Source organism: Hyaena hyaena, unplaced genomic scaffold, assembly GCF_003009895.1.
Source record: "Hyaena hyaena isolate Hyena2069 unplaced genomic scaffold, ASM300989v1 scaffold_154, whole genome shotgun sequence".
Taxonomy (NCBI): domain Eukaryota; kingdom Metazoa; phylum Chordata; class Mammalia; order Carnivora; family Hyaenidae; genus Hyaena; species Hyaena hyaena.
The window spans coordinates 546,688-561,518 of record NW_024080786.1 but is presented as its reverse complement, the minus strand read 5'-3'; the positions used below and the strand labels follow the sequence as shown (position 1 = coordinate 561,518).

General features: G+C 37.0%; 1 protein-coding gene across 1 annotated transcript in view; it reads right to left on the bottom strand.

Moving 5' to 3' along the window:
- Nucleotides 1–14,831, bottom strand: part of HAT1 (histone acetyltransferase 1) — a 60,348-nt gene that overhangs the window by 9,582 nt on the left and 35,935 nt on the right. Inside the window, exons 10-11 of the mRNA XM_039239218.1 lie at nucleotides 5,169–5,320; nucleotides 1,903–2,019 (exon numbers count right to left, since the gene is read on the bottom strand). Of these exons, the coding sequence (XP_039095149.1) occupies nucleotides 1,903–2,019; nucleotides 5,169–5,320 (269 nt within the window). The remainder of the gene's footprint in view (nucleotides 1–1,902; nucleotides 2,020–5,168; nucleotides 5,321–14,831) is intronic.

Below are 14,831 nucleotides of genomic sequence, written 5' to 3'. Positions count from 1 at the left end.
AAAGAATTTAGAATATTAGTTGATAAAGCAGAAGAGTTTGAGAGTACTGACTCCCAATTTTGAAAAAAGTTCTACTGTAAATAAAGTGCTATCAAATAGCATCACATGCTATAGAGAAAGAATCAACTGATGTGAGAAACTTCACTGCTGTCTTATTTTAGGAAACTACTACAATCAACCCCAACCTTCAGCAACCAGCACCCTGATCACAGTCAGCAGCCATTAACATCAAGGTAAGACACTCTACCCGCAAAAAGATTATGATTCACTGAAAGCTCAGATAATGTTTAGCATTTTTTAGCAATAAAATGTTTTTAAATTAAGATATGTGCAGTTCTTTTAAAAAACATAATGCTATCGTACACTTAGCAAAATACAGTAAAATGTAAACATAAAATGTAAAATGCGCTGGAAAATCGTAAAATTCACTTGAATTGCTTTATTGCAATTTTTGCTTTATTGCGATATTCACTTTATTGCAGTAGTCTGGAACTGAACCTACAGCATCTCCGAGGTGTGCCTGTACTCTGATGCTGCCATGATCATATCTACTTATATGGTTCTATATGCCCAAATTTCCCATAAAGAAATTTTCTAGGGGCGACTCAGTGGGTTAAGTGTCCGACTTCAGCTCAGGTCATGATCTCGCAGTTCACGGTTTCTAGCCCTACACTGGGCTCTCTGGTGTCAGTGAGGAGCCTGCGTCAGATCGTCTGCCCACCCCCACCCCCTACCCCTCTCCCCTCTCCCACTTACGTGCATGCACTCTCTTTCAATATTAAACACGTGAAAAAATTTTCTAGTTGACAAATTAATATTACTTTAAAACTCAAAACCTTTGGAAAGCACCATTTTTACCAATTGTCTGATGTTTCTGAATTGATAAACATCAAAGAATAAAATGCAACTCTGAACAATTTGGGGGAGGAGAGAATATTGCAATGTATTACAACCTGTTTATAGGCAGACAGTAGTCTGTAAGTCAGAAAACTTTTGGGTTTGTCATTTTTGTTCCCAGCTTCTGCACTGTACTGGGCTACAGGTATGGTGTATACAAATGCAGCAAACACATGTCAGTATTAATTATTTATTGAACAAATTAACAAATATTCTCCCCAATCAGCTTACTGTGCAACTGCAACTATCATAGGAAATCCCCATTCTCAGAGGCTGGCATGGGCAATATCTACCTTAATAATAGCCACATGATGATGAGGACAAACCTGATCTAGGAGGGGAAGTTTCTGAGTTAGAGGAAACTATGGGATGTAAAGAAAACAGGGTGGGGATAGGGAACAAGAAGAAAGAATGTTAAAAAAGTAAGAAGTAATATTATGTTGCAGTTTCAGCTATGGTAAAGTATAGAGGTTAAAAATTACAACCAAGGTCATATTTAGGAAGAGGGAAGCAAAGGCAACCATAATATATATGACAACTAGGAAACCAGAGACTTAGAAAAAGCTAACGCGATAATTTATTAAGGAAAAGTCTGGGCATTCACATTTTTAAAAGGGGGCAAACAAACGAAATAGAGAGTAACCATGAGTAGACTATCCTTGGATTAGTTTCTAAGTGAATGAAAACAGATTTATAGCTTACACTGGAAAATTATGACAGTAAGACTTCTTATAACTAATTGGAAGAATGTATTCACTTTTGTAAAAGTTAATTTAGGAAAATGATGTGGACTCTCCCATACACTGGCAATTGCTACACTTTCTTCTTTTTTATTTTATTACTTATTTATTTAATTTTAAGTAAACTCTACCCTCAACGTGGGGCTCAAACTCACAACCATGAGATCAAGTTGCATGCTCTACCGATTGAGCCAGTCAGGTGCCTCTCTTCTCCATTTTTAAATAGTGACGAGAATATAATGTTTAAGACTCTGCAAAGTCCTACCTTATATGGGCTAATCAGTCTTCTTTTAATGTCCAGTCTATAGCTTCTGTATTGTTCAGCATCACTCATGTCAGTTACCAGTAGTCGAAGAATTTCATAAACTCGTCTAGCATGTTGCTTAATGAAACAAAAGAAAAACACGAACACTTTCAAATTTCAAAATAGTGACACTTTTCCCAAAGAACACAGGATATACTGAATATCTGCTATGGGCGAGAAATTGTGCTAGGTACCAGATGAAAAGCAATAAAAGATAGTCTCTGTCTTCAAGGAGGTCGCAGCCTAATGATAACACAAATGACTGAGGAGTGGTTAATTTAAGGATGGAAATATACATAGGGTATAATGGTAGTGTAGCCTGGGAATGGGGTAAATGCTAGAAGAGGATTTCTGGGAAACAAAACCTGAGCTAAATCTTAAAGGGAGGGGACCATGCCATCCTAGAAAGAAGGGAAGGCACTGTGTGTGTACGAGTGCACACATGCAACACACATGCAGGACTGAAGCAGCTTGACATTGTTGGAGCACAAATTGAAAAGCAGTAAGACATGAACAGTTAATTCTCCAAAGAGGACATCCAGATGTCCAACAGACACAAGAAACGATGCTAAGCATCCCTAATCATCAGGAAAATACAAATCAAAACCACACTGAGATACCACCTCACGCCGGTCAGAATGGCTAAAATGAACAAATCAGGAGACTACAGATGCTGGTGAGGATGTGGAGAAGCGGGCACCCTCCTACACTGCTGGTGGGAATGTAAACTGTTGCAGCCCCTCTGGAAAACAGTGTGGAGGTTCCTCAAAAAATTAACCAAGAACTCCCCTAGGACCCAGCAATAGCACTGCTAGGAATTTACCCAAAGGATACAGGAATGCTGATGCATAGGAGCACATGTACCCCAATGTCATAGCAGCACTCTCAACAATAGCCAAAACATGGAAAGAGCCTAAGTGTCCATCAACTGACGAATGGATCAAGAAGATGTGGTTCATCTATATGATGGAATAGTATATGGCAATGAGAAAGAGTGAAATCTGGCCATTTGTAGCAATGTGGATGGAACTTGAGGGTGTTATGCTGAGCGAAATAAGTCAGGCAGAGAAGGACAGACACCGTATGTTTGCACGTATATGTGGATTAGGAGGAACTTAATGGAGGACCATGGGGGAGAAGGGGAAAAATAGTTGGGGAGAGGGAGGGAAGGAAGGCAAACCATGAGAGACTCTTGAATGCTGAGAACAAACTGAGGGCTGATGGGGTGGGGGAGAGGGGAAGGGGGGTGATGGGCATGGAGGAAGGCATTTGTGGGGATGAGCACTGGGTGTTATATGGAAACCAACTTGACAATAAACTTTAAGAAAAAAAAAGAAAGAAAACAGTGGGTAGAAGTGAGGATATAGCAGAGTGTGCTTACATAGAGGCTTACACACTATTAAAGAGCTGGGCTTTTATCTAGTAGGTGACAGATTTTAAATGGGGCGATGAGCAAAATGACAAGTATAAGTTTTAAGAAAAGCATTCTCTCAGCTACATATAAATGGTATCAAAAAGGGTAGAAAGACCAATTAGGAATCAGAGCTATTAAATCAGGCAAAAAATGATGAAGCCATGAACTAAGACAGCATAAGTAAGATTACTAATGGAACAAGGATTCTAGAAATACAGAAGAGGAAAGACTGGATATGGAGGAGCATGTGGGATGATAGTAAGTTTTCAAAGCCTAGGAGAGATTCAGGAGGCAGCAGAACATATAAATCTGAAGAAAATTCTAGTTTAAAAGAGTGAGGATTTAAGCAATATCAGTATACAAGGCAAAAGTTAAAACCATGATTGGTTAGGAAAGCATAAACAGTGAAGAGGGAGAGGTCAGAACCCTGTAGCACAGCGACAGTTAAAGGGCAGTGAGAAGACAAAGAGAAACAAAGAAATATTAGGAAAATCAAGTTTTTGGTATCAAAAGAAGTTTTGGTATCACTGAAGTCAAAAGAGTAGCCCACAGTTTTTCTGTTTGTTTCGCTTATATATATATTTATTGAAGGCAGGGGAGAGGTCAATTATAGGTTGATTGAGAAGATGACGTTTGAATATTCCAGAGGGGACACCTGAGCTACGCCTGAAAAATGAGTAATATCTGGCACGGCAAAGATGGAGGAACAGGAAAAGGGGGTATCAAGGGCAAAGTGAATAATGTAATCGGACTTGAAAGGAACAAAGATGTAGCATAGCTAAGAAATAGCAAGAGGTTTAATAAAGCCACAGCATGTAGAAAAGTGGTAAGAAAATGAGTCTACCAAGGTTGGCAGGGTCCACATTATGACTAGCTCTGTGTTTCATATTAAGTTTTAAATTCTTTTTCTTAAAGGAAAAAAATGTGTTCATATTCTCTTTTAAAAGCTGAGCTACTGAAAAAATAAAATTCTCTAAATGTTTAATTTTAATAAAGTCTGGATATACCAAATATTTCTAAAATACATCTTTATCTTAAAACTAGGAAGTCATTAAAGTGTTTTAATGCAGGAGAAGATAGAAAGTTTCAGTTGAAATTAAGCTGTTGAAGATCAGTGACCAAGAAACTTTTACATATAGTGTTGGAGTGCAGAAGGAACGCTGCATTGGAGAGTTAGATGAGATCTCCCAAGTCAACAGTATCAAGTATAGTCCTTATTGGAATACCCTTCATCTCACATTACTTTCATAATCCAAATCTTACCCATTCTTCAAAGCTGAGATCAGATGCATCTCCCTCCCATGAAAAACTCTGATTCCTCTACATACATAAATACAAGAAACTAAACTCCCTCCTCTGAACTCCCAGATTAGTTCTTCTGTACCTATTTTAGGATATTTACTACTTTAAAATTCTATATACAAGTACATAAAGTAAAAGTTAAGTGTTTAACTCCAGCCCTTCCCCCTACCAATACCATCACCAGAAGGATTAACTATTTTATCATTTCAAACATTTTCTTAAAAAGCAAAAATAAGATATTTTCCATTCTCTTCTGCTTGTTATACTTAAAAAGCCATAAAATCAATTATCTTCCCATTCTATTAATGAGGAAATTAAATTGCCTTAAGTCATAGGGTAAGTGCTGTAACCAGATCTGAACCCAGGCAATCTAGCTTCAGAGCCTGTACTCTCAACCACTGCTACTTCTCACACAGTTATTCTTAATGTATTTGCAATGTTTAAGTTGCATACTTAAAAAAGAAAGAAAACTTCCAAACTGAAATGTTTTTCATCCACAGAATAAAAATACCTTATTTATTTTGAATTTCTGTTGTGCCTCTACTGCCATCTCTTCATTGAATCCTTGCATCAACTTTTCCCGGGAAAAACAGGGCAAATCTTGACAGAGCTTCACAAGCACAAAGTCTCTTAATTTCACATAACTTTTGGATGGATCTTCCGCTAAAGAAAAGGGAGAATAACATTTTCCTTATCCAACATAATTCCTTCATCATTTGAGATCTCAATATATATGCTAGGCTAGAAAAAGCAAATATTATTAAAATAATTTTACAAGGCAAAAGTTACAATGAGAAAGGATTATTCCTTACTAATCAAACAATAGCACTATTATCTTTGCCAAATAAAATTTTATAGTATTTGTGAAATTAGAGCTACTCCTTTCTTTTTTTTTTTTTAATGTTTTATTTATTTCTAGGAGAGAGAGAGAGAGACAGCGTGAGCAGGGGAGGGTCAGAGAGAGAGGGAGTCACAGACTGAAACAGGATCCAGGCTCTGAGCTGGCAGTCAGCACAGAGCCCGACGCGGGGCCTGAACCCACGAACCGCGAGATCATGACCTAAGCGAAAGTCGGACGCTTAACCGACTAAGCCACCCAGGCACCCCTAGAGCTACTCCTTTCAAATGTAGACTTTTTCATGGGTATTATACTATGCATCTTAGTTTTCTTTTTAAACGATTTTTAAAAATATGTTTATTTTTGAGAGAGAGGGAGAGATAGAGTGCAAGAGGGTGAGGGGCAGAGAAAAAGACACAAAATCCAAAGCAGGCGCCAGGCTGAGCTGACAGCACAGAGCCCAAAACGGGGCTCAAACCCACGAACCAAGCATGAGAGCATGACCTTAGCCAAAGTCAGACACTTAACCGACTAAACCACCCAGGCGTCCCAATTTTATTTTCAATTAAAGCAGCTGTATAAACAGGAGGTTCAAGTTGGATAATCAATTCCAAAAGCAAGTATTCACTGATAGCTAAGGCTGATAAAACTCATAACTCCCTTACTCTAATCCAGTAACATTTATAGTCTGCCATACTTCTTTCACCTAATTAAAAAAAATTCTTGCTTCCACAAAAGCAAATTTTTTTAAGAATAAAATGACATTATGATTTTGATCCTTTCTTCACTGCATCTGAATAGCATAGATCTTCCTTTATGTTTGTCTCTTATCTACATTAGACTAAGTAGTTAACAAGGAAAACAGCAAAACATGATGGGTAGAAAGACTACTGCACAGAGAAAATCATTTTGAGACACAGTTCTGTCATCCACAGATATAGGACCATGGGCAAGCGCCTCCCTTCTCTAAGCTCTTGCTTTCTGATCAGTAGAAGGCTTGAAACAAAGAATACTAAATTCTGAGCTAGTTCATGGATCAGAAGACTTAATATTGTTACAGTAACAATACTCTACAAATCATTCAATGCAATTCCTATCGAAATCCCAGCTAGCCTTTTCTGTTGCAGAAATTAAGTTTATTCTAAAATTCGTGCAGTTATGGAAGGAACCAAGACTAGCCCAAATAATCTTTAAAAAGAACAAATGTTAGAAGACTCACACTTCCTGATTTCAAAAATTACTACAAAGCTACAGTGATCAAGACAGTATGGTACTGGCATAAGAAGAGATCAATAGAACTGGATTGAGAGTTAAAAATAAACCTCTACAGGGGCGCCTGGGTGGCTTAGTCGGTTAAGCGTCCGACTTTCGCTCAGGTCATGATCTCACGGTTCGTGGGTTCGAGCCCCGCGTCGGGCTCTGTGCTGACAGCTAGCTCAGAGCCTGGAGCCTGTTTCGGTCTGTGATTCCCTCTCTCTCTGATCCTCCCCTGCTCACGCTGTCTCTCTCTCTCTCTCCTAGAAATAAATAAAAAAAACATTAAAAAAAAATAAACCTCTACATTTATGGTCACTTCATTTTGAGAAGAGTTCAAAAACAAATCAATGAGGGAAAGAATGGTCTTTTAACAAATGGTACTTGGGACAACTGGATCTCAAGCAAAAGAATGAAGTTGGACCCCTTTCCTCACACCATTCACAAAAATAAATCAAAATCAATCATAAACCTAAATGTAAGGGGCAAAATTAGGGGTGCGTAGGTGGCTCAGTCGTTTAAGTGTCCAGCTCTTGACATTGGCTCAGGTCATGATCTCACAGGCATGAGATCGAGCCTCAAGCCCCATGTCGGGCTCCGTACTGGGCATGGAGCCTACTTGGGATTCTCTCTTTTCTTCTCTCTCGGTCCTTCTCTCACTTGTGCGCGCGCTCTCTCAAAATAAATAAATAAACTTAAAAAGGGGGGGGAGGTTAAAACTATAAAATTCTTAAAAGAAAACATAGAAATAAATCTTCATGACCTTTGCTTAGTCAATGGCTTCTTAGATAGTAGAACCAAAAGCACAAATAACAACAATAAAAAGGATAAATTGGGCTATATCAAAATTTAAAACTTTTGTGCTCAAATGATACCATTAAGAAAATGAAAAGACAACCTACAGAATGGGAGCAAATATTTCCAAGTTATATATATAAGAGACTTGTACCCAGATTTTATATATAAAAATGTTTTACAATTCAATAAGAAAAAGAGAACCCAATTCAAAATCAGGCAAAGGTGTTTTAGATTCTGTATGTCCCTCTTTCTCTACCCCTACCCCACTCAAGCTATCTCTCTCTCTCTCTCAAAAATAAACACTAGGGGCGCCTGGGTGGCTTAGTCGGTTAAGCGTCCGACTTTCGCTTGGGTCATGATTTCGCAGTTCGTGGGTTCAAGCCCCGCGTCGGGCTCTGTGCTGACTGCCAGCTCAGAGCCTGGAGCCTGTTTCAGAGTCTGTGACTCCCTCTCTCTCTGACCCTCCCCTGCTCACGCTGTCTCTCTCTCTCTCTCCCCTAGAAATAAATAAAACATTAAAAAAAAAATTAAAAAAAAAAAAAATAAAAATAAACACTAAAAATTTTTTTAAAAATCAGGCAAAGGATCTAAACACACATTTCTCAGGAAGATATACAAAGGGACAATAAGCACATGAAGAGATGCTCAACATCATTAGCCACAAGAAAATGCACATCAAAGCCACAATGAAATACCATTCCACATCCACTAGAATGACTAGAGTAAAAAAGACAGTAACAAATATTGATCAAACTGTGGACAAATTGAAACCTTCATTCTATTGGTCAAAATGTAAAATGGTACAGCCACTTTGGAAAAAAATCTGGTGGTTCCTCAAAAGGTAAACAGTTTCCACATTTTCCACCATTTCTACCCCTAGGTATGTATCCAAGAGATATGAAACAGGTCCACTCAAAAACTTGTACACAAATATTCACAGTAGCACTATTCATAAGAGGCAAAAAGTAGAAGCAACCCAAATGTTTATCAATTGATAAACGGATAAATAAAATTTGGTATATCCACACCATAGAATATTCTTTGGCAATAGAAATGAAGTACTAATCTATTCTATAACAAGGATGAACCTTGAAAACACGCCAAGTGAAAGAAGCATCATATTATTATATGACTTCAATGTCCAGATTAGGCAAATCTATAGACTAGAGTAGGTTAGTGCTTGCCTAGAGCTGGAGGGGTATCGGTGGTAGGGGGTGAATGAAGAAAAGAGTGACTGCTAAGGAGTACTGGGTTTCTATTTTGGGAGAATGGAATATTCCAAAATTAGATTATTGTAATGGCTGCACTGTAAACATCACTTCAAAAATTGTACACTTTAAGTGATTGTAGAATATGTACCCATATCTCAATAAAGCTGTTTATTAAAAAAAAAAAAAAAAGTCGGGGCGCCTGGGTGGCTTAGTCGGTTAAGCGTCCGACTTTCGCTTAGGTCATGATCTCGCGGTTCGTGGGTTCGGGCCCCGCGTCAGGCTCTGTGCTGACTGCCAGCTCAGAGCCTGAAGCCTGTTTCAGTCTGTGCCTCCCTCTCTCTCTGACCCTCCCCTGCTCACGCTGTCTCTCTCTCTCCTAGAAATAAATAAAAACATTAAAAAAAAANAAAAAAAAAAAAAAAAAAAAAGTCTGAGCAAGAGGTAATGTTTTAAAATTCTGAGAGTCATTATCCAATCCTCTAGTCATTCACTCCATATGTACTAAACACCTTCTTAATGTTTCCATGTGACATTAATATTGTATGTATGTAATTATTAATATATGACAATGGCTTAAAAGTGGTAAGTGAAATTCTGTCACTATATCAGTTTGGTATGAAATTATAGTCTATTAGGAATGTACACAGATGATGAAATCAACAATGAACAAAACTGAAATAAAGACCCTGTCAAAAGCTAGAGACAAAAAGAAAATCCTGAAAGCAGCAAGAGGAAAACAACTCCTCAGAAACCACAGATGGCTAGAAGTCAGTGGGTTGATACACGTAAAGTACTAAAAGAAAAATAACTACTAAAGAATTCTATATCCAGCAAAATTATCCTTCAAAATGAAGGTGAAATAAAGATATTCTCAGATAAGATCAAAGAAAAGTGTTGCTAATAAACTTGCCATGTAAGAAATACTAAAAAAGTTCTTTAGATTAAAAGAAAATGATACCCCAAATCTATATGAATTAAAAACCCTGATAATTATGAAGATAAATGTAAAAGTTGGTATAATTTTTTTCATTTTTCTCCTCTCAACTGATTTAAATGACAATTGCATAAAAAAATAATTATAAAACCAATGTTTGGCTTCTAATATCCAAGGATGTAATACACATGACAATGGGGCTCCTGGGTGGCTCAGTCAGTTAAGCACCTGACTCTTAAAATCTCAGCTCAGGTCATGATCTCACAGTTCTTGAGTTCGAGCCCCGCATTAGGCTCTGTGCTAATGGTGAGGAACCTGCTTGGGATTCTGTCTCTCCTTCTCTCTGCCCCCTTCCCTCCTTGAGCACACATGCATGCTCTCTCTCTCAAAATAAACTTAAGTATAAAATAAAAAAAGAAGGCAGCAAGGGAAAAACAAAAGAAGGAGAATAAGAAAAAGCAACATATAGAAAACAAGCAGCAAATGGGAGGCATAAATCCAATCATAGCAATAATTAACATTAAATGTAGATATACTGAACACTCCAATCAAAAAGGAGAGATTGTCAGACTGGATAAAAAAAATCCAACTATATGCTACGTACAACAGAAACATTTTAGCTTCAAAAGCTGTAAGTCAAAGGATGAGTTTAAGCAGTACCAAAATAAAAAACAATTGGGAAAAAATATAGTTTAAGACAAAAGATTACAAGAGAAAAAAGGGCACATTTTATAATGACAAGTTGTTAATTCATGAAGATGTTAACAATTATAAACAAATACACAACTAACAGAGGCTCAAAATACATGAAATAAAAACTGAGAGAATTAAGGGAGAAATAGACAATTCAATAAAAATAGTTGGAAATTTCAAAACTACTCAATAATGGATAGAGCAACTGGACAGAAAATCAGCAAATATAGAGAAAACTTGAAGAGCTCTATCAACTAACTTGACCTATCTAGTAGTTAGCTATCATTTCACCCCAAAACACCAGAATACACATTCTTTCCAAGTACACATGGAACATTCTCCAGCAAGACCATACGCTGGGCAAAAAAATTAGTAAACAACGGCCCATGGGCCAAATCTTACCATGGTTAGAAAGAACATACATAGCTGTATTTCAAAACAGAAGGTATTTATTGCTTCACCTTTAAAGAAAAAGCTTAGGGACCTCTAGGGTAAACCATAAATTAAAACTCAATAAATGAAAAAGAACTGAAGTTACAAAGTATGTTCTCTAACAACAATAGAATTAGATATCAACAAGAGAAGTAAATTTGGGAATCCACAATATTTGGAAATTAAAAAACACGCTTCTAAATAACCCATGGATCAAAATGCAATTTGAAGAGATTTTGAACCGGGGCACCTGCCTGGCTCAATTAGATAAATCATGGGACTCTTGATCTCATGGTTATGAATTCAAGTCCCACACTGGGTATAGAGTTTACTTTAAAAACAAAACAAAACAAAACAAAAACCACACATGGGGCCCTAAGTGGCTCGGTCAGTTGAGCATCTGACTTTGGCTCAGGTCATGATCTTGTGGTTTACAAGTTTGAGCCCCATGTTGGGTTCTGTGCTGAGAGCTCACAGCCTGGAGCCTGCTTCAGATTCTGTCTCTCTCTCTCTCTCTCTGCCTCTCCTCCACTCGTGCTCTCTCTCTCAAAAATAAATTTAAAAAAATTTAAAAGCAGGTATTTTGAATTGAATGAAAGCATAGTTTATGAAAATACATGGTATATATAAATATTAAAGTATTTATATATTTAACCTTCTGCATTAGAAAAAGAGGACATCAAATCAAATTAAAAAAACCTAAGTTTCAGTCTTCATTAGAATAAGAGCAAATTAAACCCAAAGAAATAAGAAGAAAATAATAAAAATTAAAGTGGAAATCAAATAAGTAGAAAAGAGAAATAGAAATTTTTATGAAAACACAGGGATCAACAATTTGAAAAGGACATGACTGGAGAGCTTTATGATTTCGAAACTCAACATAAAGGCTGAATTCTCCTGCTGCTGGAGTCATGATACTTAAAAGAGAGAAGGGGGCCACAAAGGCCTAGCTGGCAGTACATGAGCCCCAAGGAGAATGATGCACAGCTCTAGGCTGTAAAGCAAAAGGCAAGGGAAGTCCAGGGAAGAAGCAAGAAGGTGATGAAGCTGCAGGTGACTCCACAAAGGAGAATAAATCTCTAGCCTCAGAACAGAGTAAGGATGATGATGACCACCAGCAAAGGTGTGGAAGGGATCATCAACATCAAGAACCACAACTGGGTGGCACAGATAATTAGAAAAGTCATACAAGTGGATATGGACAAGCCAAAGGAGCATTTTTTTTTTTTTTTTTTTTTTGAGAGAGAGAGACAGAGCATGGGTGAGGGAGGAGCAGAGAGAGAGGGAGACACAGAATCGGATAGCATAAATCACCTAAGTATAAAAAACTTGCAGATAATATTCTAAAATATTCTATTCCAGTACTATAAAGGGACATTTAAAGGACAGTCATAATTAGCTTTCAATACACTACTGATAGATTAGTAATACTGATTTATATTCTAGCCCAAGATCAATTTCTATTGCTAAATGCAATTCTCTTCAGAACTTTAGAATAAATCACTGATTCTATTTATAAGGTCATACAACTGAGATGTATTCAAATGCTTTATATCTCAAGATGGCGACATCCTGGGGGCGCCTGGGTGGCTTAGTCGGTTAAGCGTCCGACTTTCGCTTAGGTCATGATCTCGNAGAGACAGAGCATGGGTGAGGGAGGAGCAGAGAGCTTAGTTAGGAGTCTGAATTTGAACTTTGTCCCTTACCCGATGTGTGACCTTAAACACCTAGAAATAAATAAAACATTTAAAAAAAAATTTTTTGAAAAAAAAAAAAAAAAAAAGATGGCGACATCCTGAATAGGAAGGTGCACCTGGTATAAATAACTATCTTCCAATATTTTGCTTTAAAATTGTGCTAAAAAAAAAGAAAATGGATGGCAATTATACAACAAATGCCTATCAATGTTAACTTTTAATTATTACCCTATCAGGGGGTGCCTGGGTGGCTCAGTCGGTTGGGCAGCTGACTTCAGCTCAGGTCATGATCTCATGGTTCATGGGTTTGAGCCCTGCATAGGGCTCTGTGCTGACAGCTAGCTCAGAGCCCGGAGCCTGTTTCAGATTCTGTATCCCTCTCTCTGACCCTCCCCTGCTCACACTGTCTCTCAGAAATAAATAAAACATTTAAAATTTAAAAAAAAATAATTATTACTCTGTCGGGCTATATATCAAGCAAAAGACCATCTCAATATAAAAAATAGTCAGGATTGCAAAGGAAGATCAAGAACCTGCTAAAGATCCACAAAGGTAACATATATATATATATATATATATATACACACACACACACACACAAAATAATGGAAAAACAGGCAACTAAAATGACCAGAAAGTGGAAAATTCTGTTTTCTTTTTTTAAAAAAAAGACTGGGTATGGAAATCTAAAAGAAATCTCTTAATGAGAACAGCTGATAAGGCATTTTTAGTAATTTATAATGCTGAGAAGTGTTAACGCTGAAAATAAAAGCGGATACCTAGTTTTCAAATTCAGAAGTCCTTTAGCACGTTTAGTCTTTTCTGTCTGGAGACTTCAGTTTGCAATGAATAAAGGCTACACTATTGATGACTCTTCACTGAGATTTAAGAAATAAAATTCTTTATCTGCTAATTGGTGCTAAGTATCAAGGACTTTATTGGTTGGAGTAGACAGAAGAAAATGGTTAAGAGGCTTCACAGAAACAACCCCTGCTGGCACATTACCCACTAGAGAAGACAAAGACTACTTATGTGAACTCTAAGTCTCCAGATTAAAATCACCAAAAAAGTCCCTGCGTTTAGCACCAAGTCTAAACTCTATAAACAGAAGCCAAACAATTTTCAGCTTATTTAACAAGTGTCAAAATTTTTATTGTTTCTATAATTTTTCACTAAGCTAGTGAAGTGTCACTTAAACAATTTATAACTTTTGATATAAACTAACTTAAGCAGTTACTTATCTTCCAAATTTCCAAACCATTTCACAGTAGCACAGTCAGATGGAAAGATAATTGAACTCTAAATATGGAACTCCCTTTTAAAAACAAAATGACTTCCCTCTAGTTTTTTATTAATCTACAGGATCAATTCAGAAACTGTTTTGGAGTAACTTTTTGTTTACTCTGGACAAGTGAAATCACTACATTACATGAAAAACTACTAATTTGCCTATTAGCCTATATATACTTTCCCCCCCCAAAGCCTACTTTTATTCTTATTAGTCCCACATCCAGTACTTTTATTTATTAATTATTTTGGTGTCTTTAAACAAATTGGTAAAATTCCAAAACTGTTTTTTTAAACAAATTAACGTTTTAGTATATGTTAGGTACTGCAGCTTTAATAACAAAAATGTACTCACACTGTTATAGAATTAATAAAATGTAAGACCTAATTTTGATGTGAATATGATACAGTATTTTTCATGAAAAGAAAAAGGGGGTGACTTTCAGTTTAACCAGCAACTGTATGAGTAACAAATTTGAAACAGTGTTACTCAGGGGGAAGAAAATAATGATAACATAAATGTTCCAGCCACTTAGTTCTTTGGTAGTTCACATGTTTACATACTATCATCTGTAATCCCATCTAATGATGACTTTAAAGAGGAGTCTCTTTCTCCTTCTCCTAAGAATCCTATTCATCATTCCACTTCTCTAATTCATAATGAAAGATGTACCCAAAACAAAAGGCCTGCATCTCACCTTATAAACTAGTTATGAAGGTGTGCATTTTGGGAACATAAAACATATGCTTTAAGAAATAGGTATTCTAGGGGTGCCTAGGTGGCTCAGTCAGTTGAGTATCCGACTTTGACTCAGGCCATGATCTCACAGTTCATGAGTTCGAGCCCCGCATAGGGCTCACTTCTGTCAGTGCAGAGCCTGCTTCAGATCTTCTGTTCTCCCCGCCTCACTCTTGTGCTCTCTCTCAAAAGTAAATAAACATACAGAAAGAAAGAAAGAAAGAAAGAAAGAAAGAAAGAAAGAAAGAAAGAAAGAAAGAAAGAAAGAGAAAGAAAGGAAGGAAGGAAGGA